The sequence below is a fragment of the Coturnix japonica genome, chromosome 37 (assembly GCF_054131305.1).
Source record: "Coturnix japonica strain WE chromosome 37, WE-NBRP24, whole genome shotgun sequence".
Lineage (NCBI taxonomy): Eukaryota > Metazoa > Chordata > Aves > Galliformes > Phasianidae > Coturnix > Coturnix japonica.
In genome coordinates this window covers 5809193-5835066 of record NC_140699.1, presented here as the reverse complement: position 1 = coordinate 5835066, position 25874 = coordinate 5809193, and the positions used below count along the sequence as shown (strand labels likewise).

General features: G+C 50.8%; 2 protein-coding genes, 1 long non-coding RNA gene and 2 other non-coding genes across 15 annotated transcripts; 2 read left to right on the top strand and 3 right to left on the bottom strand.

The window, feature by feature from the left end:
- Positions 1–4: 4 nt before the first annotated feature.
- Positions 5–3002, bottom strand: LOC146755017 (uncharacterized). Its single transcript, XR_014938596.1, has 3 exons — positions 2868–3002; positions 2673–2783; positions 5–2474 (listed from the first exon to the last, which is right to left on the bottom strand). It is a non-coding gene; the product is annotated as an uncharacterized LOC146755017 (long non-coding RNA).
- A 564-nt stretch (positions 3003–3566) lies between these two features.
- On the top strand, positions 3567–10702 carry LOC107306915 (uncharacterized). Of its 6 annotated transcripts, none has more exons than XM_085526696.1 (6): positions 3573–3704; positions 6362–6587; positions 7299–7613; positions 8534–8629; positions 9408–9518; positions 9957–10702. In XM_085526696.1, the coding sequence occupies exons 1-3, from the start codon at positions 3582–3584 to the stop codon at positions 7463–7465; spliced, it is 516 nt and encodes a 171-aa protein (XP_085382822.1). In that variant the 5' UTR covers positions 3573–3581; the 3' UTR covers positions 7466–7613; positions 8534–8629; positions 9408–9518; positions 9957–10702. The 6 variants fall into 6 exon arrangements, 5 of the variants coding, with proteins under 5 accessions (XP_085382822.1, XP_085382820.1, XP_085382819.1 ...); XM_085526694.1 differs by having other exon boundaries at positions 8534–9518; positions 9957–10063; positions 10636–10693; XM_085526693.1 differs by having other exon boundaries at positions 8534–9518.
- Positions 10703–10760: 58 nt separating this feature from the next.
- Positions 10761–16199, top strand: LOC146755016 (maestro heat-like repeat-containing protein family member 7). Of its 6 annotated transcripts, XM_085526688.1 has the most exons (7): positions 13412–13741; positions 14319–14456; positions 14576–14752; positions 14943–15098; positions 15250–15351; positions 15469–15796; positions 16051–16199. In XM_085526688.1, the coding sequence occupies exons 2-7, from the start codon at positions 14322–14324 to the stop codon at positions 16197–16199; spliced, it is 1047 nt and encodes a 348-aa protein (XP_085382814.1). In that variant the 5' UTR covers positions 13412–13741; positions 14319–14321. The 6 variants fall into 6 exon arrangements, 4 of the variants coding, with proteins under 4 accessions (XP_085382817.1, XP_085382814.1, XP_085382813.1 ...); XR_014938594.1 differs by lacking the exons at positions 14319–14456; positions 14576–14752; positions 14943–15098; ... (1 more) ...; positions 15469–15796; positions 16051–16199 and adding exons at positions 10761–10956; positions 11145–11555; positions 11826–11905; positions 12176–12287; positions 12598–13047 and having other exon boundaries at positions 13280–13415; XM_085526687.1 differs by having other exon boundaries at positions 15250–15796.
- A 3087-nt stretch (positions 16200–19286) lies between these two features.
- On the bottom strand, positions 19287–19477 carry LOC146755015 (U2 spliceosomal RNA). The gene has a single exon (XR_014938602.1). It is a non-coding gene; the product is annotated as a U2 spliceosomal RNA (small nuclear RNA).
- Positions 19478–22888: 3411 nt separating this feature from the next.
- Positions 22889–23079, bottom strand: LOC146755014 (U2 spliceosomal RNA). Its single transcript, XR_014938601.1, has one exon. It is a non-coding gene; the product is annotated as a U2 spliceosomal RNA (small nuclear RNA).
- Positions 23080–25874: the final 2795 nt, after the last annotated feature.

Genomic DNA, 25874 nt, shown 5'->3' with positions numbered 1-25874 from the left:
GGAACCTGTTGGACACAACATGACAATGAAGGCACTGGGATAGAATTAATGCTATTAGGGATATAATTAATGCTATTATGGATATAATTAATGGTACTTTTAAGTCTAGATTTGCAGTAAGTTTAACAATTGTATCCCACACTACAATCATAATTAAAGTGACTTTCACATAAAGCACTGAGCATCACTTTTATGACTGCATTTATCATAACAGACACCTTTAGTATTGGGTAAATATTAGGTAAATATCAGTTCCATTAACAAATACAGGTTACAGACTTTACCACTACAACCCGCATTAAGCCGGGGGAGCAGATCAAGATGAACACAAACAAAACCTCACAGCAAATCCCAAAGACAAGCAGAACAACCACAGAAAGACACTGCAACAGAAAAGCAAAGTAAGCAGCCAAGGGTAAGACAAGGACAAAAGCAATAAGGAAAGCCAAGGGAAAGCCAAAGCAAAAGCAACAGCAAACAGACCATTATAGGGAACACCAAGAATAAAGGCCAAAGGGAAAACAGCGTGGGGAGCCAAGAGAACAACAAAGGGAACAATGAAACAGAGGGCAAGGCCCAAAAGAATGCTGCATGGAACTGCAAAATAGAGCAAGGCCATAAAGAACACTGCAGGGAACATCAAGATGGAGAGCAAGGCCCAAAAGGGCACATACAACATCAAGATGTAGGGCAAGGCCTAAAAGAACACTGCATGGAACTGCAAAACAGAGGGCAAGGCCCAAAACAGCACTGCTGAAACATCAAGATGGAGGGCAAGGGCCAAAAAAATGATCACGTAAAACATCAAGATGGATGGCAAGGCCAAAGAGAACATCACGCAGAACATCAAGATGAGGACAAGGCCCAAAAGAACACTGCAAGGAACATCAAGATGGAGGGCAAAGCTGAAGAGAAGACTGCAGCAAACACCAAGATGGATGGCAAGGCCCAAAAGGGCACTACAAGAAACATCAAGATGGGGGGCAAGGCCCAAAAGGGCACTACAAGAAACATCAAGATGGGGGGCAAGGCCCAAAAGGGCACTACAAGAAACATCAAGATGGGGGGCAAGGCCCAAAAGGGCACTACAAGAAACATCAAGATGGGGGGCAAGGCCCAAAAGGGCACTACAAGAAACATCAAGATGGGGGGCAAGGCCCAAAAGGGCACTACAAGAAACATCAAGATGGGGGGCAAGGCAGCAGAGGAAACTGCTTGGAACTCCAACATGGAATGAAAGGCTGAAGGGAATGAAGCACCAAAATGAACAACAAGGCCCATAGAATGAACAGAACATAAAGTGAGAACAAAGGAAACACTGCAGGAAATGCTGGAGAAACAGCAGAGAACAGAGGAAAAGAGAATGGAGAAGGATGAGAGCAGATATTATCATTATAATAATGGAACATTACCTTCAATTTCAGTATGGAACAGGTAAAAAGCAATTGTGTGTGCTGCCCTTACCTGCTGGGCTGAGAGTTACCATCAGCAAAGCTGGGTCCAAGCAATGCAGGTTTCTGTTCCTCACTGCTCTCAACAGGAGCCGCACATCTCTGTGCTCTGCTGGAACCTGTTGGACAAAAAAAGGCAATGAAGGCACTGCCACCATCTGCAGGGCAGTTCATAGACACAGCAATCACCTCGGGTTTGGTAGGGAGGGATGTTGGAACCACTGGGGCCCCATGAGACCCCACTGGAACCACTGGGGCCCCATGAGACCCCACTGGACCTTATAAGGTCAACAAACCAGTGCAAGACCAACCAAGGTCCTGAAATCAAACAGTCTATAGGTCCAGATGAAATGCATCGCAGACTGAGAAGTGGTGACAGTGGGGTGCAGTCTGGTGAGCAGAAACACGGCCAACATGGCGCTCCTTTGTAGGAAGGTAGAAGGGATGAGCCCAGGAACGGCTGACCCATCGGTCCCACTGCTGTGCTGGGAATGACCACAAAGCAGATCCTCATAGAAGGACCCAGGGCTCATGGAAGGCAGGAGGTGATGATGGAGATCCTCCTAGAAGGACCCAGGGCTCATGGAAGGCAGGAGGTGATGATGGAAATCCTCATAGAAGGACCCAGGGCTCATGGAAGGCAGGAGGCGATGATGCAGATCCTCATAGAAGGACCCAGGGCTCACGGAAGGCAGGAGGTGATGATGGAGAACCAACACGGCCTCACCAAGGGCAAATCCTCCTTGACTGACCTCATAGATATCTATGATGGCACTGATGCATCAGTAGATGAAGGAAGAGCTGCTGATAACATCTACTTAGACTTCAACAAGGCCTCTGATGTAGGACCCCACAGTATCCTCATGTCCAAGTGATGAAGACACCAACTGGACGGGAAGATGATGAGATGGATGAAGAACTGGCTGTAGAACCGAGTCCAGAGAGCAGCAAACAATGGCTCCGTATCCAGATGGAGATGATGATGAATAACGTCCCATAGCAGCCAGCACTGGGGCTGATACTCTGCAATATATGAGCATAGAATCAAATGATGATCAGCACTGAAGACCATCACAACCATCTCCATTCAACCCTCCTGCTATGGGGACAGTACCCAACCACCACACCAGGGTCCCACAGCCTCAAACACCTCTAGGGATGGAGCATCCCAAAGTGACCCATTCCACCCCCAAACCCTGCAATAAAGAAGGGATCGCTCACCCCATTGTGTAGGCTGAGCCCTCCATCCAAAGGAAGCAGGCTCTAGATACAACTCTTTCTCATACCCATCCATAAGTAGATACGGCTCCTTCTCACCCCCATCCATAAGTGCTGTTAGGAGCAATCAAAAGGAGAAGACATCAGTCCAGTAATAAAGAAGAAATTCCTTACCCCACTGCAAAGTCAAAGACTCACCATTGACCCCAAAGGAAAGGATCTCCAAGCAGAGTCGCATCCCATATGGTATCCAGACCTCAAAAGCAACAGGAAGAAGAATCCTCTCCTTCAATGCTCCCATAGGAGCACTGAGCTGGAACTGATGTTGCCCCCTGCCCTTCCCAGCCCTTAAATACGAATCAAGGAGGGGAGGAGCCAGGCTCCAACCAATCACAATCCACAGCTCAACGGCCCCCACCTGTGCCCATGGGGTTGGCCCCTCCCCTCAGCAGGTGCCCAATCAGGATGTTACATAACAGCTCCAATCAGGAACAAAGCCAAAAATTAAAGCAATAACAGGTTAATAATTACATTTATTTGTTCTTAAAGGGGAGGGTTATGGATAGAGAAGAAATGACAGCACAGTATATGGACACAGGGCTGCAGATCTCAGTGTCACAATGGGGTGACACTATGGGCACCACTCTGAGGTTGATGCTGGGGGGACATTGGGAAGATGGGGGGTGATGGGGGCGATGATATCATTATATAATTAGGGTGATATAATAGAAATGCTTAGTCATGGTTGGAAGCCATGATGGGGCGGAGACACAGCAGTACAGCCCAAGTGCAGGCAACATATCCGATTGGCTGAAGGGCTGGCTCCGCCCCCTCCTGGTGCTCATATAAGGTCTGGCACCGGGGGCCAGCACTTATTTGCTGGAGCTCCTTGCTGCAGTCACATCTACCCACATGAACCCACATGAAGAAGCTCTTCTGCTCTGTTGCTGCCTTGGACCAAGAGCTGCTGGATGGAGCTCCAGGACTTGGCTTCTCCGCCATCACATTGCTCAGCCTAGAACAGCACTACAGGAGGTAAGTTCCGGTTCTGATACTACAGTAATGCTGAGATGATGGAGGGCAGAGATGGTTGGGGGGCAGAAATGGTTTGGGGGGGATATTGAGGTGTCTGGGGGGGGACACGGAGCTGATGTTTGACAATGAAGCTGTATGTAGATGTGGAGGTATCAATGGAGTTACACAAGGAGCCATGTTGGAAGGTGACAATGAGTAGATGAGGGACTGAATAATGAAAAAGGGATGTAGTGACCATGAGATGGTGGAGTTCGAGATCCTGAGTGGAGGAAGCAAAGCAAAAAGTAGGATTGCTACCCTGGACTTTAGGACAGCCAACTTTGATCTCCTTTGGGACCTACTTGGGGCTATCCCGTGGGCCAGGGTGCTGGAAGGCAAGGGGGCTTGTGAGAGCTGGATAGCGTTTAAATGGCTCTTCTTCCAAGCTCAGGATCGGTGCGTCCCTGTGACTTAGAAATCGGGAAAATGTGCAAGGAGAACTGCGTGGATGAGTAAGGAGCTCATGTGCAAGCTCCGCAGAAAGAAGAAAGTGCATGATATGTGGAAAAAGGGTCTGACCACTTGGGAACAATACAAGAATGTAGTCAGGGACTGCAGAGATGTGACCAGGAAGGCGAAAGCCCACCTGGAGTTGAATCTAGCTAAGGAGATAAAGAATAATAAAAAAGGCTTTATTAAATATGTTAACAGCAAAAGGAAGGCTAGGGAGAATGTGGGCCCCATACTAAGTGAGAAGGGTGCTCTGGTAACGGGGGATGCTGAGAAGGCGGAAATACTGAATGCCTTCTTTGCTTCTGTCATTAGTGAAAGGGCTCTCCCTCAAGAAACCCAGACCCTGGAGGTTGATGAGAGAGTCTGGGGAATGGGAGATTTCCCTTTAGTCAGGGAAGAGGTGGTCCGTGAGTGCCTAGGAAACATAAAGGTCCATAAATCCATGGGACCTGATGGGGTGCATCCGTGGGTGCTGAGAGAGCTGGCAGAGGTCATTGCTGAGCTGCTCTCTGTAATCTATCAGAGGTCTTGGAGAACTGGGGAGGTGCCTGAAGACTGGAGGACGGCCAATGTCACTTCAGTCTTCAAAAAGGGCAAGAAGGAAGACCCGGGTAATTATAGGCCGGTCAGCCTCACCTCTGTCCCAGGGAAGGTGATGGAACAGCTTGTGCTGGATGGCATCTCCAGACAACTGGGAGAAAAGGAGGTTATCAGGAGTACCCAGCATGTATTCACCAAGGGGAGGTCGTGCTCGACCACCCTGGTGGCCTTTTATGAAGATGTCACTAGCTGGGTGGACGGGGGGAGGGCAGTAGATGTAGTCTATCTTTATTTCAGTAAGGCTTTTGATACTGTCCCCCATGACATCCTTATAACAAAGCTGAGGAAGTATGGGATAGATGAGTGGACGGTGAAGTGGGTCGAGAATTGGATGACTGGCAGAGTGCAGAGAGTTGTCGTTGCCAGTGTGGTGTCTGGCTGGAGGCCTGTAACTAGCAGCGTCCCCCTGGGATATGTACTGGATCCGGTCTTGTTCAACATCTTCATCAACGACCTTGATGAGGGGATAGTGACCACCCTCAGCAAGTTTGTGATGACACGAAGTTGGGAGGATGGGCTGACACGCCTGAAGGCTGTGCTGCCATTCAGCGAGACCTGGACAGGCTGGAGAGCTGGACAGTAAGAAACCGGATGAGGTTTAACAAAAGCAAGTGTAGAGTCTTGCACCTGGGTAGAAATAATTGCATACACCAGTACAGGCTGGGGGAAGAGCTGCTGGAGAGGAGATCTGCTGAGAGGGACCTGGACGTCCTGGTGGACTACAGATTAACCATGAGCCAGCAGTGTGCCCTTGTAGCCAAAAAAGCCAATGGCATCCTGGGGTGTATTAAAAGGAGCATGTCCAGCAGGTCGAAGGAGGTGATCCTCCCCCTCTACTCTGCCCTGGTGAGACCTCATCTGGAATATTGTATCCAGTTCTGGGCTCCCCAGTACAAAAAAGACAGGGATCTCTTGGAAAGAGTCCAGCGGAGGGCCACTAAGATGGTGAAGGGCCTGGAGCATCTCCCCTATGAGGAGAGACTTAGGGAACTGAGTCTGTTGAGCCTTGAGAAAAGAAGGCTGAGAGGGGACTTGATCCAGGTTTATAAATACCTGAGGTGTGGGAGCCATAGTGGTGAATCTGGTCTCTTTTCAGTAGTGCGTGGGGACAGGACTAGGGGTAATGGGATGAAAGTACAGCATAGGAAGTTCCGCACGAATGTGTGCAAAAACTTCTTTACAGTGAGGGTGACGGAGCACTGGAACAGGCTGCCAGGGAGGTGGTGGAGTCTCCTTCTCTGGAGATATTTAAGACCCGCCTGGACGCCGAGCTGTGTGACATGGTGTAGGGAGCCTGCTTTGGCAGGGGGGTAGGACTCGATGATCTCTAGAGGTCCCTTCCAACCACTACAATTCTGTGATTCTGTGAAAAAATGGCATTTGACAGTCTATAAGAAACGAACTTATTCTAGGAGAGAATCAGAGGTTTAAACTCTTTTGTTCAACAGACAAGTAGTGCATTATATTTTTATAAGCATTGTGTCTGACCTTCTCAGCTGTTAGAATTTCCTTGACAGTAATTTCCCTGGATGTGATCAGAAAACCTTTTGTTCCGTCTATGGCAGCATTCGAGGTATGATACTCAACTGGGTGATATGGAATTCACATTGTCAATTCCAGCAACAAAAAAAGGGGCATCTAAGAAGCGTGCAAACACAGAGAATGTTGATGCAGAGTCAGCATTAAGAAATGAGCTGTCCTTTGCACTTCCTGCTCCAAAGGCCTTCTTTTCAAAGAGTCAGGCAGAGAAGCAAGTAGAAGGCATACCCTTTCAGGCGCCTACTTCCAAAGGTATGTTGTATCTAACAAATGGAAACCTAGAACATGTGTAGCTTAGGAATTTTTTATTTTAAATATGAATGCAATGCTTGCAGGTCCTAAAATTCTGAAAGATTTCAGTGTTTGGTTTATTTGGTCACAGCACATACAGCTGGCAGCCTGTGCATCTGACAGTGCACTGCAAGCGGTTTAACCATCTATCAGGGCACGGTGCTCGTCTGTTAATGATAGAAGTTCTGGCAGTGTCACAAGGAGCATGCCTTGAGATGCATTCAGATCATGAGACAAGTGCTGTGTTCCTAAAACTAGCATGTGGTTCCACTTTCCATCGAGATCTAGTAGATCATTTCTTTAACATTCATCATGAGGGTTTTTGTTTGTTTTTATTTTTTTTCTGGGCTATTATATTGAGTGAAAGAAAAGGGTGTGCTTTTATTTAAGTGTGCTTTTAATTGCATCTTGCTTCTAAATTAAATGTAACTACTGGATTCCTCATGATAGCATACCAGTACTTGCGTGTATCTGTTCAGCATGGCAATGGCAATATGTGACTAACAATGCAGACACCTCTATCTCTGTAATGTACCATAAACGTGTCCGTGCCATTAGCACTTCCAAGTTAAACCCAAACCTCCAGCTCCATCCTTGCCATCATTGAAACTCGCACACCCTTTTTGTTTCAGCTGTGCCAGCGCTGAGATCCCTTTCTATGATCTCTTGCAGGAATCAAGCGTAGAGCAAAAGGGATGTTTGGGCCAGGTGACTGCAGGAAGGCTGGCAGTTTTGGACAGTGCCAGTTGATGGAAACAGGTGTTCTGGGGACTGTTCAACTTTTAACAGAAGTCGGTGGACCTGCAGCTAGAAAGACTAGGTTCTTGAATGGCTTCTAACATGCACTCTGAGTACGTCTGTCCTGCCATGCCGTCTCTGCTTCTTTTTGATGCAGGCATTGTTACAACCACGTGTTGGGACTGTTTTCTTCTGCAAGGAAGAATGTTAGGTGCAATTCTCAATGCGAACTTCTGCTAGGATATCTGTGTAAGTTGAATTTGAACTACCAGAAGGAGTGCTGCAATGAAGGGCCCTGCCACTACCAGGGATGGTATGGTGAGCAGGACTAGGGAAGTCATCCTGCCCCTGTACTCGGCATTGGTGAGGCCTCACCTCGAGTACTGTGTTCAGTTTTGGGGACCTCAGCACAGGAAAGACATGGAGTTACTGGAGCAGGTCCAGAGAAGGGCAACGAGGCTCATGAAAAACTTGGAGAATCAGCCCTATGAGGAGAAGCTGAGGAAGCTGGGGCTGTTTAGTCTGGGGAAAAGGAGGCTGAGGGGAGACCTTATTGCCCTCTTCCAGTACCTGAAAGGTTCGTACAGTGAGAGTGGGGCAGGTCTCTTCTCACTAGTGACAAGTGACAGGACGAGGGGAAATGGCCTCAAGTTGCGCCAGGTCAGGTTTAGGTTGGATATTAGGAATCACTCCTTTACAGAAAGGGTAGTTAGGTACAGGAATAGGCTCCACAGGGAGGTGATTGAATTGCCATCCCTGGCTGTGTTTAAAAGCCGATTGGATGTGGTACTCAGGGATATGATTTAGTGTAGTGTTTTTAGAGTTAGGGTACTGGTTAGGCTGTGGTTGGACTTGATCATCTTCAAGGTCTTTTCCAACCTGGGTAATTCTATGATCCTATGGTAGGACTGGGGCTTGAGCCAGGCCAGGGAAAATCCAGTGACAGGAGTCCAATGGATCTGAGACCTGACTTGAAGCCTGTGGGCATCACCCAGGACTTGGGATGAGAGGATGAGTTGTAGGAACAAGAACCTCTTTGGTCCGTATTAGCTCCTGCCGTTCCCTTTTTTGGGGGGGAATCGATGTGGGATTTTTTGTGTCAAGAACAGACTCATTGTGCGGCCTGTGAATGAATTCATTCTCACCTGGTGATTGGTGCTCTTCTCTAGATGGAGCTGCAGTGGAAATGGACACTCGTGGTCCGATGTCCGGCCCCCTCCCGCATGCTTTGATCAGCCAAATGAGCAAGACCTGGTTCTTGGTTGGTGAGTTAGCTTTTGTTGCCTTGGAGACACATCTTCCAGTTGCACCTCGTGTTATATTTGTTGTGTTGAGTTCTCGAGCTCCAACCCCAGCTGGCGATGTAAGTATGAACACAGAAGGAGTAGCTTAGATCTATATTTACCTTGATTGGAAATGCAGTGCCAAGGGCTGCACACTGTTGTGACAGCTCTGAGAGTATGGAAAAGGTATCTGCTGGGCGAGCGCTTTGCTGGGTGAGCATCCCCCTGCTGAAGAGCAGGCAGTTCTGTTTGTAGACAGAATCATCCGTGTGGATTGGAGGCGTTTCCAGCCTTCCGGCTCTTGGCTGTTGCTGTGAGAGTAGAGCTTCCTGCCCAGAGAGAACGAGCAGCAGAAGGGATCCCATGAGAGCAGCCTTAGAAGCCTTTCAGACAAAGCAGGTGGATCAGGCTGTGGCCTGTGCCTGTGCTTTGGAGTGAAGCCAGCAGGCTTTACTTCAAGCAAAATGAGCTGTGGGTGCAGCGTCCAGCAGTGCAAGCGGCCAACAGCTAGAGACAGCATCACCTTGAGCAGCACTCTTGAGGGAAATGCTCAGTGTGAAGGAAGGCCACGAAGAAGAGAGTAGCTTGTGGCTGTGTTCACAGGGTAAGGTTTTCCTTCCTGAGCTGTTACCTCTCAGGTCCTGTGTGAGTCTTCTGCAGTGTGCCTACAGCTGTGTGATGTGCTCTGCAGGGAGCACTGATGTTGCGCATGCAGCCTTGTCTTTCATGTCTCATGTCCAGTTCTACATGTTGTTTGAAGCACCATCGTAGAGGCAGCCTTGATTTCTGCAGCCCTGAGCTTTGTGCCACGAGAGCTCTCCTGCTTCTCTCTGTGATGTGAGACTGAATGGAAGGCCCTGCAGAAGTCTGGGTAGGTGATGTCAGTTGCTGTTCCTTTCCCCACCTGTGCTGGGAAAAGCAGGGAATGGGACTGGGGGACATCCCGGCAGTGGGATCCTGCCTCAGCAGAAGTGAATGGCTGTTCTGATCCACGTATTTTAACCTGAGTGAATCTGACACTAACGAGAGAGGGGAGGGTGCTGTGGGAAGAAGATATATGTGCCGCAGTTTGTGGTGCAAGGTGTTCTAGGAGCTGCAGCTAATAAGGCTTCCTTTTTGATGGGGAGAGGATTAACAAGGTTATTTTCATGATAATAGTTCACGATATGCTTCCTTTTCATTCATCTTTCATACTACCTCTCAAAAAACTGTGGATTCTAAAGTAGTATTTCTTGCTAAAGAGAATACGTGTGCACCCAGCACATTCGTCTGCTCAAAGGATCATCATCTCTGTCTGTGTTTCTTCTAGTCCCTGAGGTGGAGCAGAGTGGAACACAGACTTGGGTGAATCTTCATTCAGGAGAAGGGACACGTAATGCTCATCTTAGGTGTGTGGCTGACAACAAGAGCAGAGAGGTAAATTTCATAGGGTTGCGTGCCCATTTTATTTTCTTTTTCATTCATAATGCATAGAGGCGTTCCCCAGACAAAGTGAGCATTTGTCGGCTGGACTTTCTAGAAATGACCTAGGCAGTGAAAATGGGTTTGAAGCATCCCTAAGAACCCTGCAAGAGAATGCTGAGAGTTAATCTGGCACCCTCCTTTGGAAACGTCCGGTGTCTATCAGCTCTTCAGCTGTGCCCTAACACCTCCCATTGCGCTGCCACACCAGGATAGAATTCCAAGCCCACACTGAGTTCTGGAATGTTGTGGTGTTGTGTTGGAATCAGACGTGACCACGTGGTCTTGCCTCCCCGCCTTGTGGGGGGTCATGGTGGACCAGGCTGGTGGCCCATGGTGATGCCATAAGGAAGCATCGTAAAGTTGCTGGGCGGACAGGCATCACGTAGCCTGAGACTCAGCATGTCTTGCAGCAAGTGGATGGGACGGTTGTGCTGTGTGCATTATTCCATGGCTGTCTTAGCCCTGCTCACTGACCTGCTCTTTCTCTCTCCTCTCCTCACCCTCTGCCCACTGCCTTGGTGCAGCTTTTGCTCTCATTACATCTGAGAAAAGTGACAAGGATCTGCTGCAGACAGCGTGAGGTGATCTCACTGCCAGGTACGTGCCCTGTTTTGTCCCCCCACATGGTTTTGCCGCAGGGTATGCGAGGGTAGTTCTGAAGAATTGTACCCATACTGTGCTGTGTGAATAGAGAAAACAGAAATGTGTTTCTGTTCTGTTACAGCACGTCACAGCTGCTGTGATGAGCGTCGCGTGCATGGCCGGGAAGGAGGGTGGGGCTCCCAAGGACAGAAGATCTCCAGCGGAGCTCTACCAAGTGACCGAGGTGATGCCTCTGCATGCTGGTGAGTGAGGGTCCAAAGCAGGGTGGGCAGGGCTGGGGCAGCGAGTGCCCCCTGCTCCACACCAGGACCCCTTGTCACAGGCAGACTGTGCCAGGGGAGCGAGCCCGGGGCCAGAGAGGGCAGAGCTCCTTCTTCTGCTCCCGCTTGCCTTTGGCCCCTCTGTAGCACTGCTCTCTCTCCTTGGTCAGATGCTGAATTGCTGCCTCTGTCTGATGTGGAACAGGAGGCAGTGGATTTCATCCAAGCCAACAGCATCAGCAAGGAAATGGTAAGAGCAGCCATCTCCATTGTGGCTGTACCTGCATCTCCAGACAGTCCCTCTGGCTCTGCCTTCAGGCTGCAGGAGGGCTGCTGGCCGGGCAGAGCTGCTGCTGTCCTGCAGCTGTCCTGTGCTGCTCCACAACCTGCAACGCCTGGTCCCCCTGGCCATGGCTGTCCCCACTCATACTCCTCAGTCTCTGTGTGCTTGCCAGGATCTGGTGCAGAAGCTGCAGTTCCTCAACTCCATCTGCATACTGTGCAGCACCGCTGGACAGGAGGGCCTCGCACTGAGCCCCAGTATCTTCTGCATGCTCAAAAATATGTGCAAGAAGATTGAGGTGAGGGGACATGGCACCCAGGTAGCTGCACCCTGTGAGAAGGACAGGACAGGGGGAGAGGGAGGCAGGGAAATCACGCACAGACACCCAAGTGCCCCAGATGGGACTCCAGGTGCTGCTGAGAGCTCAGCAGTGGAGGTGGACAGCAGCACCAGTGTGCCAGTGTTTGTCAAGGGCCACTGGGGCGACTCAGGCCCTAGCGGCCGGTGGCAGGTTTGCTGTTGCTGGGTGCTGGCAGCTGCCAGGTGCCATCCTGATTGTGCTTTGCAGGTTCTGTTGTGTGAGGAGCCCATGGAGCAGCTGAGCACCGGACTGAGGTTCTGCTGCATGAACACCATTGCTGCCTTGAGGTACCTGCCCAGCCCCTGCTTTTGCCAGCACATCCCCCGGGCACCATCCTGGTGGCCCTGACGCAGCTCCCCGCTAAGTCTTGGCCCTCGCCCCAAAGCTGGTGACATCAGGACTGTCCTCTGACCCAGAGCAGCCCCGTGGGGGAGGAGGCACCTCCTGGCAGGGCTCCCTATCCCTCTCAGGGAGCCTTGCCCAGAGGAGGACCTGTTCCACCCCTGCCTAGGAGCACCCAGGCACCGCTCCTAGCATCAGTGTCTCTCTAATTGCAGCACAGTGAATGCAGTTACGGAGGAAGAAATATTCCATCTCTTCAAGGTGTGCTGCAGCGTCGTCTTCTATCTTCCTCCAGCCAGGGCCTTGAACATTTCCCTCTACAACCAGGTATGTACTGGGCAATCTACTGTTGACCCCATGCCTCTGGGCTGCCGCTTGCATTACTTGTGTCCAGAGATCTATCAAGATGTTTGTGGGATGAATTAGCAGCCTTGCTTGCCCTCACCCCTCTCACTCTTGCCTTGGGCTTGGCAAACACCCTGTGTTGTAGCCTGCTCTGAGTGCAGCAGCCTTGCAGAGTGCCCCTGTGCACAGATCTGTGGGTATCCTTTATTGGCAGTCAGAGGGGTTCACAGCAGTCTCCTGGGTATGTAAGGGAACCCTGAAAGACTTCCACAACCCACTGTTCTCTTTACAGACCCTGGAAGCTATGGACGACATGCTGCAGATTGTGCTAGATGTCTGTCCCATTGCCAGTGTCAATAGTCGGCTGCAGGGAATCTTGGAGGTCTGTCTATTGTGAAGTTCTGCCCCCAGAGCTCCCTTCTAGTAGAAGTTTATCCCGCTCCATGGAAACGGCACTGGCAGCAGTTGAAGCCGGCAAGGGACCCTGGCAGCAGCAGTAGCCCCATGATGGGCTTTGCTTAAGCTCAGGGGAAGCCTGGATGGAAGCTGTGATTCCAGCCAGGAGCTCAGCAGACCTGCTTCTCCTGGAGTGGGCATCAGCAGCTCCCAGGCTAACCAGCAGCTCCTCTCCTCACAGGTGCTGCTGCCTTTCAGCATCTCCAAGACACAGGCTGTGTGTGAGAGGGCTTTGGGGTGCATCTGGAAGCTTAGTGGCTTCATGACCAGCAGTTTCTGGCAGCAGGTAAGGAGACATGAAAATTCCAGCCGGGCACTCTCATTCTTTGCATCCCAGAGCTGCCTCTACGACTCAGGAATACCTGTGAGACAAGCTGTGACTCGCGTGAACCCACAGAATGCTTTTGACATGAAGGGAGGGTCTTTATCCTTCCTTTTGCCTGTGGTCATCCCACTCCAGACGCTATTCTCTCATTCTGTTTAACATGCCTTCCCTCCTTTTTTCCTTCTTACTGCAGCCCCTTGGAAAAAACCTTGCCCCTTCTCAGAGGACAGACATTGCCCTTGCAACCCTGGAGAAGCTCACTGGGGACTACGGTTTTGATGAGAAGAAGTGGGCTGAGACTATGCTGGATGTGCTTTGGAGAGACCCTGGCACCTGGCTAATGGATGTAAGCAGAGTGAGGCGACCCTGCCCGCCACAGCTCTTGGGTACAGAAGCCATTTGAAGGCAGCAAAGAGCTGTGGGAAGGGCAGTAATAACACAGCCTGGGAGGCAAATGGCTGCGGTCCAGTGGCAGCAGCAGTTTCCCTGTGTTCTCACAACAGGTGCCAGAGATTCTGCGATGCATCCACGCCAACCTGAAGATCCAGAGCACATCAGTTCAGCAGATCCTGCTCTCAGTGCTGGATGTGCTGACAGTCCAGTTTCCCAGGGATGTGCTGAGGAGTGTGTTGACTGACCTTCCACAGAATGACAGGTATCAGCCCAGAGAGCCCCACATTTTTTCCATGTGAAGAGCAGGGCTCAGAAATGGTCTGGCTGCCAGAGCCAAGGAAAGCTGCAGGACATCTCGAGGAGCAGGCCCTCCATCCCACTGTGCTTTCCAGTGCTGGCAGGCCGCTCAGGGCTGCAGCAGCCAATACCAACCATGGCAGCCCAGAGCCCCCATCAGGCTCCTGCCTGAGCCATGGTGCTGTGGCTAAGGCAGCCCTGCTGACACAGCATTGCTCTCTGTTTATAGCACTACCCTGGACATACTGAAGAGTGTGCTGCCCCTGCTGGAAGCATCCCAGGGGATCTGGGATGAGCTCAGCAGTGTTCCGCAGGACCAGCAGCTGTGTGAGATATTGAGCATCAGCACAGTGGGGTTGGGCCTCCTTCGCTTGACTGTGAGTTACTGGACAAGGCAACATCCTCTCCTTCAGGGCACTGCGTGCTCAGGCTGGGCTGTGTCTCCCTAGTGCCCTGCCTCGAGCTGCCAGAGCAGTCAGGAGCTGCAGGGTGCAGGATGTCCTGCTGCCTCTGCCTGCCTCTCACTGCTGTGTTCGTTTCAGGTGATGCCTCCCACTGAAGAGCTGATGAAGGAGCTGTGTAAGCCAGCACTGCTCCAGAAGCTTCTGAATGTGGAAAGCCTGCCAGTGCTCTGGCTGGTGCTCAGACGCCTCGTGCTGCTGTCTGAGAGACCTGAGACGGTGAGCAGGACCTTGTCAAACATAGCCCTCATGTTGACAGCCTGGTGCTGGGGCAATGGGCAACACTGTGCCTTGGCCGCTGTCCTCCTGATGGGAAGGAAACTGTGTGTTTTGTACAGGCAATTGAAATCCGGGCCCTGCTTCCAGGCGTCATGGAGAACCTGCTGTTTGCCAACACAGCCATTACTGTGAAGGTGCTGAATATCTTCAGGAATGCAATGCACCATCTGGGGAAGAGGCATGCCAGTCCGTTTGCTCTGGAGCTGGCTGAGAAGATCCTGCCTCTTTTTAATCACGTAAGTCTTGTGGGAGGCTGAGCTCTGCGGGTGGGTGCTTGACAGGAGCATCTTCTCCTTTCTTTCCTTCTCTGGGCTTTCAGAAATGACATGTCCTGTGGGCTCTGCAGCCTATCAGGACTTGTCCCTGGTAGTGCAGGGGACTCCTGGGGGAGTTGCTGAGGTCTGAGGTCCTCCTGTTCTCCCTCAGGCATCATGTGAAGTGCGAGAAGGTTCCATCCGCCTCTTCACGGATGTGATGGACGCTGTGCTGTGGTCTCAGAAGGGAAGCATGAAGAAGACCGTGCTCAGGGGCCTGCTCCCTCTGCTCTTTCACATGAGTGACGAGACCCTGAGCGTAGCACAGGTAGGAATTTCAGAGCTGAGCAGTGTGCAGGCAGTGGTGTGCTGACAGCTCAGCAGTGATCTGCAATTGAGAGCAAGTTCAGCAAGCATTCAGACACTGGGAAGTGTGTCTGTGTGTGTGGTGCCATGTCCCTGCATCTGTTGTTCTGCAGGCATCTGGGGAAGCCCTTGTGTCCTGTGCAAAGTTCCTGAAGTGGAAGGAGCTCAAGCACGAGGCCCAGCAGAAGAACACAGCGAGGATCATGAAGTGTTTGGTGAGGACAATCTCACAGCCCCCACCTTTTTGCTGGAGGAAAGGGGATGCTGGAGGAGGGGCTGCAGCAGCAGCTGTGGCCGCTCTGCAAGCCCCATGCTCTTGTGCTCTTCTTCAGCTGCAGCAGGACAGAAAGGGAGTGGAAGGCTGCCTGCAGCAGAGCCTGCCATACCAGGAGGATTCTCAGGCCTCCTTGCGATGTGAGGCTGTCAGATTCATTGCCCAACCCCTGAGTCCCTCTTTGGGCCCTGCCCTGGCAGGAAGGCACAGCCCTGAAGCCCCCAGGTACAGCCTGCCCATGCCGGTAGCCCCAGTGGGTGCCTTGCTCAGGTCCCCCCTCGGGCGTCGTATGAGGGAGTGGTTGTCTGACGGAGCTCTTTCCCTAGGGCTGATTGGGAAGCACTCCAGGGAGCAGAGTGAGAAGATGCTGAATGAACTCTGCAGTGGTGAGTGAGGGCAGTGCTGTATGTGTTGGGGCTGGGGGCAGAGCTGGGCAACATGCAGCTGTTCTTTGCCCTGCTGCAAGGAAATGCTGCAGGGACAGAGGAGCATTCCTGGCAACCCAAAGCAGTGTCTTCCGGCTGACCCGTCAGTCTCCCGTGCTCCTCCTGGCCAGGAAAAGCAAGGAGTGGGGCTAGCAAAGCTGGTGGCTCTCTGTAGACTGGGGGTCCAATCTCTGCTCTGTTTCCTTCTGTTGCAGCCCTTCAGCCTTTGGAAGATGACACCCATCTGACAGTTTGTTCTGTGGCATGTGAGACCATCCAGAAGCTGAGACATCAAAGGCAGAAGGCGGCACCAGCACGGAGAAGGCTCCCAGCACTTTTCCGCTGGTTCTGCATAGCCTTCTGAGGGACAATTCTTGTACAGCAACGTTGCTGGGACACGCGTTCCTGTCGTGCAAGACAGACCCCCTGAACAATGGCAGGAGCCTTGGAGCAAGGACATCTTGGAAGAAAGAACAGGAACCAAGCTGGTTAGAACTGGGTCTGTAGTTAGCGACTAATGAAATTGAGAGGCACAATAGAAAGCCTTTGTAAGGTAGATGTGGAGAAGACGTCTGCCCGTGACCGCTAGAGAGCAGCACGCATGCACGCAGATGCAGAACTGATCATAATTTCCCTTAATCAATTGGAACTCATCACATGAGTTGTTGGAACTTAATCAAGCGGAAAAGTTATGGTTTATTCTAGCTTTTGCAAAGCCAGAATGCTGGGCAGCAAGGCTCCTGCTTGCTTATTGTGCTGTGTGCCTGGGCATAAGTATCACGTGGAAAAAGACAAAAAAACACATTTTCTTTTCCTATGTCTTGGAGAGACAGGAATCCAGAATTCAAGATCTTTGCTTTTGACTTTGCATTTCAAAACCAGATTAGAAAGGATTCTGCAAACTTCCTCTGATGACATTTGACTCTTCAAATAACAACAATACTACTGTTTCTATTACTACAAATAACAGCAACGCAACAACAAAACAATGGAAGCTGAAGAAAGGCATGGGGACAAGAGTCACCAGAGGAAATTTCTCCAATGAACTGAATTGGTGTTAGGGCCCCCATGCACAGGAGCCAAGGACAAAGCAAGCGTGTCTTGTCCTCTTCAGGATTCAGTATGGTTCATCTTATTGTCATCCAAATGAGACCGGAATTTCACTGCATTGTTGGAAATGGGAAAACAGTGCCAAAGTTGCCTTTTTTGAAACAGAAATAGAGTAATTTTAAAAACCCACAGCAACAGAACGCAGAAGATCACCAGCAAAGCCTGTAACACTTGCCCATGGAGTAAAAGCACCAGCAACAGTCAACCAAAGAATCGGATGCTCATCCATTTCATGTACTTTTGTGAGGACATGAAAGCAAGCAGACTTGCCTGAAGGTGATGTAACGTTAGTGGTAAACATCACCAAGCTCCCTCCAAAAGTGAACTTGACCTTTTGTCTCTGCAACCATCTACGTACAGAGGGAGCTACTGGAGAGCTCTGCTCGGATCCTTCAGTTTTCACGTCTCTTACCATCTCTCTTCCAGAAGATCTTTTGAAGAAATGCTTTTCCTCTGAGGATGAAGCACGGATAGGAAATGTTACAGTTCGTTTTGCTGTAGGGAGTTTACCTCTGTGTGCGACACATGCATTCTTCTGACAACTGCTATCCTCAGTTTATTAATAAAAATCATTCCTTTATTACTTTGTGCCACGCAGATTAATCTGGTTTTTAAAAAATTGGGCTGACTTTGTTTGCTTTGCTCAACAGTGGCTACATCAAGACAACAATAGTGTTGTGCTCTGTTGTTTGCTGACCAGCAGGTGAAAGGACTGTGTTTGTGTGAGGATAACGTCCGGCCGCGATGTGCCAGCAGGGCAACCACAGCTTCGTAGCTCGGCCCGTGCGAAGCCCTGCAGCATCGCTGGCGCTAGAGGTCAGTCCAACACCGCGGCTCGTGCTCTCTTTCTCCTGCGGCTGCGTTCGGGCGGCCCATCTGCAGGGAGAAGAAGCAAACTCTGATGGCATCTGGATCTGGAGTGGCTCCTTTGTATTGGCATTGTTGAGAAATGAGGATCTAATTTGGATTCCATTGGTTTCATACTGGCTGATGGAAGGAGTGCTTTCTGTGCTAGTTGGAGGTTTAGGTCTACTTCAGGGACTGTGCAATTGGGTTCATCTTCTTTTGTCACATTAAGGGTCAGCATGTTTATATTGGCCAGGATCTATTCAGGACTGGAAGCTGTGCTCATTAAGTCTGGACTAGTTGATGAGTCCATGGATGAGCCTGAGCTCAGATTCCCTCATACCAGGTATGTTGGCCAGTACTACGGCATTGCTAAGGCTGTGAAACCCAGGCACTCAGGCACCTGCCCAAGAGCTCAGACATGTGGGAGCTTGAGCCTCATTGAAGAGGACTGATAGCACGCTGTGGTGTGGCTGCACTGAGGTTCAACAGCACTAGGAGCCTTTTGCAGTGTGTGAGCTCAAGCTGCTGCCAGGGTTTTGCTTCCTCCTGGCTGTGAAGCTCCAGGAGCTCTGCCAGCATATTGCAGCTGAGCATTATCTGCTGTGCCTTTTCTGTCCTCCAGAAACTGTGTGTAGGAGTGTCACCTCTCCAGTAGGCTCCAGTCTTGGCCACACCACACCGTGCAAGACATTCTCTTCAAGCTGGCTTGTACTTCCACTTGTATTCTGCTGAGAAAATCGTGTAGCAAAGAGACAGTCCACCAGCAGAAACATGCTCTGAAAGTAATGCTTTCTATCTGTGACATCAAAGGTGAAACTGAAGCTGCACCCATGTGAAATATAGCAAGGGAATCACTTACTTTGACTGGATGACTATGCTGTGCCCAGTGTACCCCATTTCAGGCTCTGATTTTCAAGAATATGATTAATCACTCTATACTCTCACATGGAATTTCAGATGTGCACTGGAATTTTAATGGAAAGCTGATGGTCTTGTAGTGTCATAGCCAGGCATCTGAGTTCCTTTATAGCGTGAGATTTGCTGCCTGCTGGTAGCCACATTCTTGATATCAAGATCCCTAATCTTGGTAATGGTGCTCTCTAACATCTTTAGCAGTGACCTAGACAGTGGGATTATGAGTACCTACAGTGAGTTTGAATGCAACAACCAAGCTGTGTGGTGCTGTTGATCACAGAATCACAGTCTTATCAGATTGGAAAAGCCCTAGAAGATCATCTAGTCCAACCATCACCAATACTTCTCAGCTTAATCATATTCCTCAACACAACATCCAAAGTTTCTTGAACACACCCATTGTTGGTGACTCCACCACCTCCCTGGGTAGCGCATCCCAGTGCAGATCCACACTTGCAGCAACTCGGTGCCATGTGGAACTGACTGAGCTGCCCTCCCTGCCCTCATCCGGGCAATCACTGCACACTCCGCCCAGCACTGGGCCCAGCTCTGCCTTTCACCACCACGCTCCTCCCGGGGGAGGTGCACAGTGCCCGGAGGTACTGCCATACCGGGACGACGCGCGGAGCGGAGACTGCAAGCTCTGGGTCCAACTCCCGCACCCAAAAATCCGTTTAATGTAAAGTCCTCTCATCGAGGACGTATCAGATATTAAACTGACAAGAACAGATACTGCATTTGGTCTTGGCCAAAAGGCCGAGAAGCGACACCCCACTCACCGCCCACACAGCACCCGGCCCCACGCGCACCCCCGACACCTCACGGTCGCACACCCGCCGCCCACTCCGACCCCTCCGTCTCCTCCCCAGCCCCGCTCCCACCCCGCTCCGCCGGTGCCGCTTCCGCTGCGCCCCCTGGAACGGCCCCGCTCGGCCCCGGTTCATCGTGGCGGAGCGCTCCCGGCGACCCCCGCGGCTTTGATTAGCATAGACACGCCCCTCATTGGTCGCTACTCCGCAGGCTCCGCCCCCAGCTCTGACCCCGCCTTTCAACTCCACGAGACGGCGCTGCGGTGATGACATCATCAGAGTGCGACGTCGCGCGGGTGATGACGCAATGCATCGCGCGGCGGGGACGCAGCGTTGGAGCGGTGGCGGAGGCGGCGGAGCAGCCCCGGGCTGAGCCCCGGGCTGAGGCCGTGCAGATCATCGCTCTGGGCGGCAGCGCCGTGCGCAAATCCAAGAGCGTGGCCGCGCGTCCCCCCATGTCCGGCCGGTGCCGGGGGCTCCTGGCGGCCGCCAATAGAATTTATGGGTTTTGCCTCTTGAAGCTCCTCGGGACTGTGACGTTGTTCTCTTTTATCCGGCTGTGAAGGGATGTCGTGCTTCTGTTGGGCCCAAGCGCATCCTTTAGTGTTGGTCCCTCTGGGCTCTATGGTACCAAATAAATAGCCAGGTGTAGGGCAGTTCATTGGGTTCAGTGGTAGAGCTTAGGGCAAGATCCATCCCACTCATATGAGCCTTTCCTCCAGGCTGCATCAAGCACCACAAATAAAGCAACAAGAGCCCATTCCTGTCTGTATCTTCTTGCCAGCTGTGTGCTGATGCCGTAGCTTTTAAAGCCCTCTCACAATTGTGGGGGACCCGCATGGCTTTGTACTGCAAAGGGGGGGCCTTGATCGCTGCTTTAGGATCTAATCCACATGTGTTCCACCATCCCTGTATTTGTCGCCATTCTGTCTATACCAGTGCTTTACTATTTCTCCATTTCTTTTTTCCCCTCAGCGGATATGAAGATGACCCAGAAAAGCTTCAGCTTCACCCAAAGTTCAGTTTGCCCTTTGTTATGGTTTTGTAATTTGGTTGGTGTTAGTATTCCACATCAGAACACCATGCCTAATAATGAGAGTAAAGGGGACAAGTTTTTTTTCTGTGGACTGCCTTAAATGTTCATGTGGGGAGGGGCACCGGAGGGGAAGTGGGGAAGAGGATGGGGTTGCTGGCCCAGCTCCCTACGAGGAGACAACGCGGTCGGAGCTTCCCGCCTTCCACAGCTCCTTCGGTGAGATTGGGGACTTGGTATTCTCTTTGTTGAAACTCTCTTGTTGTTGTTTAGCGTTATTAGGTTATTAAACTGCCGTTCATTCTCAGATCACCTTTTTCCTCCTTCATTATTTTTTAGACCCAATCACAATCTCCCTTGCCTTCCCCTTTCCCGAAACACACGTGGTTGGGCCGTGCCGTGCCGTGCCGCTAGAGAAAGGGAGGCACTTTTGCTCCTGCTCCCCTGGGTTTGTTCCCACTGTCCCGGAGTGAGCTCTAGAGAGGACTCCATGACACCCTTTTATTTTGTGTCTGCTGCAGATGGCACCAACGTAGTGAAGGTAAATCACAGCTGTACAGCCCAGGGACATGGAGACTGCTATAAGCACGGGGTGGGAAATGGGGTAGTGCCTCTCTTTGGTACGTGGGTTGTCCCACTGACTGTAAGCAGTTATAGAGTTGAGGGTTTTTCCCTGTGGGGTGTGGGAACAATTTCCATATATTAAAGAATCCCATCATTCTTTGCTTTGAGTGACAAAGTGTTCTTCCTTGTCAGCTCTTCAATGACACCATCAAGCTGGCAGTTACTTACAAACAGAATTCAGGAGATTTCATGGATGAGGTCATGCAAGAACTGGAGGTAAGAAAGGAGGAGGAGGAGTGCAGGGAGTGCAGCCTGAGGTGGTTAACAGCTCTCCCACTTGGAAAAAGCCTGTACTGAAGGGTGAAAACTTCACAGGAACTGGAAGATTTGCCTTATGCTGACAGCACAGGGTTTGTGTGCCGCTCATATCTAGGTGGGCAGGGGGAAGGTGGTGACCTTCTGAAGAGCTTGTGCTGCTTTAGCCTGAATTTGATAGAACCGTAGCAGTGTACCTGTCATGCTCTTCAGCGTGTTCTTGTCCCACTTCTTTGCAGAGCTTTGACCTGGAGAAGAAGAGTGTGAATTTGTCGGATCAAGAGGAGAGCTGCCCTGAAGAAAAGCCCCATCCTCCTAAGGGCCGCACTTGGGCTCCATCTTTTCTCTCTGCTCCAGTTGTCAGGGACTGCTCAGAGCTCACCTCTGCAGAGGAAAGCGATTTTTCTCATGCCCTGAGATCTCTGGTGATGGGGAGACAGGGCACGACCTCCCTTGGCTGGGCTCTGACTGCCTGGACGTCACAGTATCACAGAATTATTAAGGTTGGAAAGGACCTCGAAGATCATCCAGTCCAACCATCACCAATACTTCCCAGCTAAATCATATCCCTCAACAAAACATCCAAACATTTCTTGAACACTCCTGTAGTCAGTGACTCCACCACCTCCCTGGGCAGTGCATTGCAGTGCCTGGCCACCCTTTCTGAGAAGCCATATTTCCAAATGTGCAGCCTGAACCTCCCCTGCCGCAGCTTGAAACCATTCCCTCTAGTCCTATCAATAATGGCACAAGAGAAGAGGCCAACCCCCAGCTCACTGCAACCTCCCTTCAGTTAGTTATAGAGAGCAATGAGGTCTCTCCTGAGCCTCCTCTTCTCCAGGCTGAACAATCGCAGCTCCTGCAGCCTCTCCTCATATGGCCCCATTGTGCTCCAGACCCCTCACCAGCTTTGTAGCCCTTCTCTGAACACGTTCCAAAGCCTCAATATCTTTCTTGCAGTGAGGGGCCCAAAACTGGACACAGCACTCGAGGTGCGGCCGCTCCAGCGCCGAGTACAGGGGGACAATCACGTCTCTGCTCCTGCTGGCAGCACTGTTTCTATACAGGGCAGGATGCCGTCATCCATCTTGGCCACCCGGGCACACTGTCGGCTCATGTTCAGGCCAGCATCCATCAATACCCCAGGTCCATTTCCTCCGCACAATCCTCCAGCCACTCCGCCCCAAGCCTGTAGCGCTGCCCGGGGTTGTTGTGGCCAAAGTGCAGGACCCGGCATTTGCTCTTGTTGAACCTCATCCCGTTGGTTCAGCCCAGCTGTGCAGCCTGTCCAGATCCCTGTGCAGGGCCTCGCTCCCCCCCAGGCAGATCCACACTCGCAGCAACTCAGTGCCATGTGGAACTGACTGAGCTGCCCTCCCTGCCCTCATCCCGGCCATCACCGCACACCCCGCCCAGCACTGGGCCCAGCTCTGCCTTTCACCACCACGCTCCTCCCGGGGGAGGTGCACCGTGCCCGGAGATACTGCCATACCGGGACCATGCGCGGAGCGAAGGGAGCAAGCTCCGAGTCCAACTCCCGCACCCAAAACTCCCTTTAATATAAAGTCCTCTCATCGAGGACATATCAGATATTAAACGGATAAGAACAGATACTACACTTGATCTTAGCCAAAAGGCCGAGAAGCGATACCCATAACACCGCCCGCACAGCACCCGCCCCCACGCGCGCCCCCAACACCTCACGGTCGCGCACCCGCCGCCCGCCCCGACCCCTCCGCCGCCTCTCCCGCTCCGCTCCCACCCCGCTCCGCCAGTGTCGCTCCCGCTCTGTCCCGACAGCGGCTCCGCCGGGCCCCGGTTCATCGTGGCGGAGCGCTCCCGGCGACCCCCGCGGCTCTGATTAGCATAGACACACCCCTCCACTCAAGCCCCGCCCACCGCCCGTCCCTCCCTCTCATTGGTCGCTACTCCGCAGGCTCCGCCCCCAGCTCTGCCCGCAGCCCCGCGCTCTGCCCGCGCCTCATTGACAGCAGCGCTGCAGCTGGGACACACAGCGTCCCGTCAGAACCAGGCGGTGACTCCCTTCATCCTGTGGGTTCCTACGGGTGGAGCTGAGTGCTGAACTGCAGCTCCGGCATTGCACTGAGTGCTGAACTGCAGCTCTGGCATTGCACTGAGTGCTGAACTGCAGCTCCGGCATGTTACCAGTGGTCCCTTTCACGCCAGGATTCAAGGACTAAGCCTCCGCGAATCCGGCCTGGTCCAGCCGGGGCCCATTTAACTACACGTTCACACCAATATGGTGAATAGCTAAATGGCGTTTTATTGTGTGTGTTAGCGGTTTAAATAAGCCGCTATCTACTTCGTCTACACCCCTTCTACATATGCATAACTCCTTCTACATATGCATAACTGAGCAGGGGAGGGCCTATCACGTTACATCCCGAGTGTTCGTGCACGCCTAATGCAACATTCCCCCCCCCCCCCCCCCATGCTTAACAAAACCATGCCCCATTACAACGCAAGCGCCAATCCTAATCCTAATATATAAAAGTGTTGGTCCTTATACAATTTAAACTTTGTTACAGATTAACTATAAAGTGAGGTATACAGGTTACAAAACATGCAGAGATAAGTGGTGCAATGCCTAACAATGTTAGTGGTGTTCTAACCAGTATGTCCAAGGCATCTTTGGTTATATTATACAGTTCATCCTTCTATGCAAAGCTTCTTGTATATCCGCTGGAACTCCATTTTCTCATTCCAAGTCCTTGCACCTGTGCTTCTTGAGCCAGCAGCAGGAAATCTATTGCAGCTCTATTCTGTAAAACTGTGTGCCTGAAAGAAAAGTACTCAGCTTTCGATTAGCTTTCTGTTTCTCCCAGAACATCCTTATGGGTGATCACTGTATCAGGTTTTATTTTTCTCGAAGGGACCCATAAAATTTTTCCTGATTCTCTATTTTACTGAGGCATAACCTCTTCGTTCAAAATGATTGATTGCATAATGTGCTACGCCAATACATCCACCTGCTGGGCTACCGGGATCCTACCTCTGTGACCTTCCCCCTCCCCAAGGACACGTATCTTGTCCTTCAGGAGTCGGTTGGCCCTTTCCACAATTGCTTGCCCCTGGGAATTCCCAGGGATTCCTGTCGAGTGCGATATTCCCCAATGCTCAAGCCATTCTTGAGTAGATTGCGAGATGAAGCACAAGCCATTGTCTGTCTTGATATGTTGCGGCACACCAAGGACCACGATGGCAGTGGCCCAGTGTCGCTGAGCTGCAGGGGACTTAAATGTTAACATAATCATCATCACTCAATCAAAACCTTGACTGATAACGCACTAAACATAAGGTTACATGTAACATCATAATTTTTTGAGTTGACATATACACACTGATTCCAGCTTTCATTTTAGACAATTCTATAAATGGAAATTTCTAAGCTAATGTATTATTACTTATCGACAACTATGAGGTGATAAACCACCAAAAGGAGAGAGAAGGAACACAATAGTGGTGAATGTGATAGGCAGTGCCTGCAGGGCATCCCCTGCTTCAAAGTGCGCTTTGCCTTTCTCACCCATCACAGATTCTCTCCTGTTTTAATTCTTGCTAGAGATTGCAAGGTTTTTTCACATGTGTTCCATATATGCATGGCTAGTGCATGATACAGAGGCCAGGTGGAACACCTGCTCTTAAAACATAACAAACCACTATATTAGATCTCTCTACAATACAAACTACCCAGAAAAAGTTATTTACAGCTATAGTCACTTATTTCTATTGTTACTTGCTTTACCCTTAACTTCCTTCATTTTATTTTATTTTATTTTATTTTATTTTATTTTATTTTATTTTATTTTATTTTATTTTATTTTATTTTATTTTATTTTATTTTATTTTATTTTATTTTATTTTATTTTTTATTTAATTGGTAAGCTTTTCTTGTTGACCTAATCCTACTATAGTTACAAAAATCATCTATGGGTAGTAATTATTGATGCAGTACAGAGTGAGATGCACCTGTATCTGCCAGAAAACAAATATCTTTGCACTGCTGTGTGCACACTGCGTTCAGTCCACTGGGGGCAAAACTCATCCTGGGATCTTCAGGACCTGCTCTAGTAAAGCTGCCACCGTTCCTCCCAACTCCACCACCACAATTCCCCCTCCATACAATTTCCAAGCTCCATCAACAAATTTGTCCAAGTCCCCTACCCTAGTTCCCTAAATGAGTATATTATTGGGAGAAAATGAAGACATTCTTGCTGGGACTAGCAAGAGACCTTCAGAGGTGCAAACAGCTCTGCAGACGAAGAGGAAGAAAACCGAAAGATTGTATAAATTCCTGCCAGACAGACCATCCTGGCATGATCACGGGACGTCTAGCTTGTGCACCTGGCATGGGTGTGAGCAGATACTATAAAGACCATTGGCAAGACCCACCAAAACTGAGGCGGTTTGGAGTGAGTGGCAA

Coding starts and splice junctions, on each gene's coding strand:
- LOC107306915 (XM_085526696.1), top strand. CDS start 3,582: ATGAACCCACATGAAGAAGCTCTTCTGCTCTGTTGCTGCCTTGGACCA. Junction 3,705..6,361: donor CTAGAACAGCACTACAGGAG/GTAAGTTCCGGT, acceptor CGTCTATGGCAG/CATTCGAGGTATGATACTCA. Junction 6,588..7,298: donor TCAGGCGCCTACTTCCAAAG/GTATGTTGTATC, acceptor GATCTCTTGCAG/GAATCAAGCGTAGAGCAAAA.
- LOC146755016 (XM_085526687.1), top strand. CDS start 14,322: ATGCCTCCCACTGAAGAGCTGATGAAGGAGCTGTGTAAGCCAGCACTG. Junction 14,753..14,942: donor TCCTGCCTCTTTTTAATCAC/GTAAGTCTTGTG, acceptor GTTCTCCCTCAG/GCATCATGTGAAGTGCGAGA. Junction 15,797..16,050: donor GCTGAATGAACTCTGCAGTG/GTGAGTGAGGGC, acceptor CTTCTGTTGCAG/CCCTTCAGCCTTTGGAAGAT.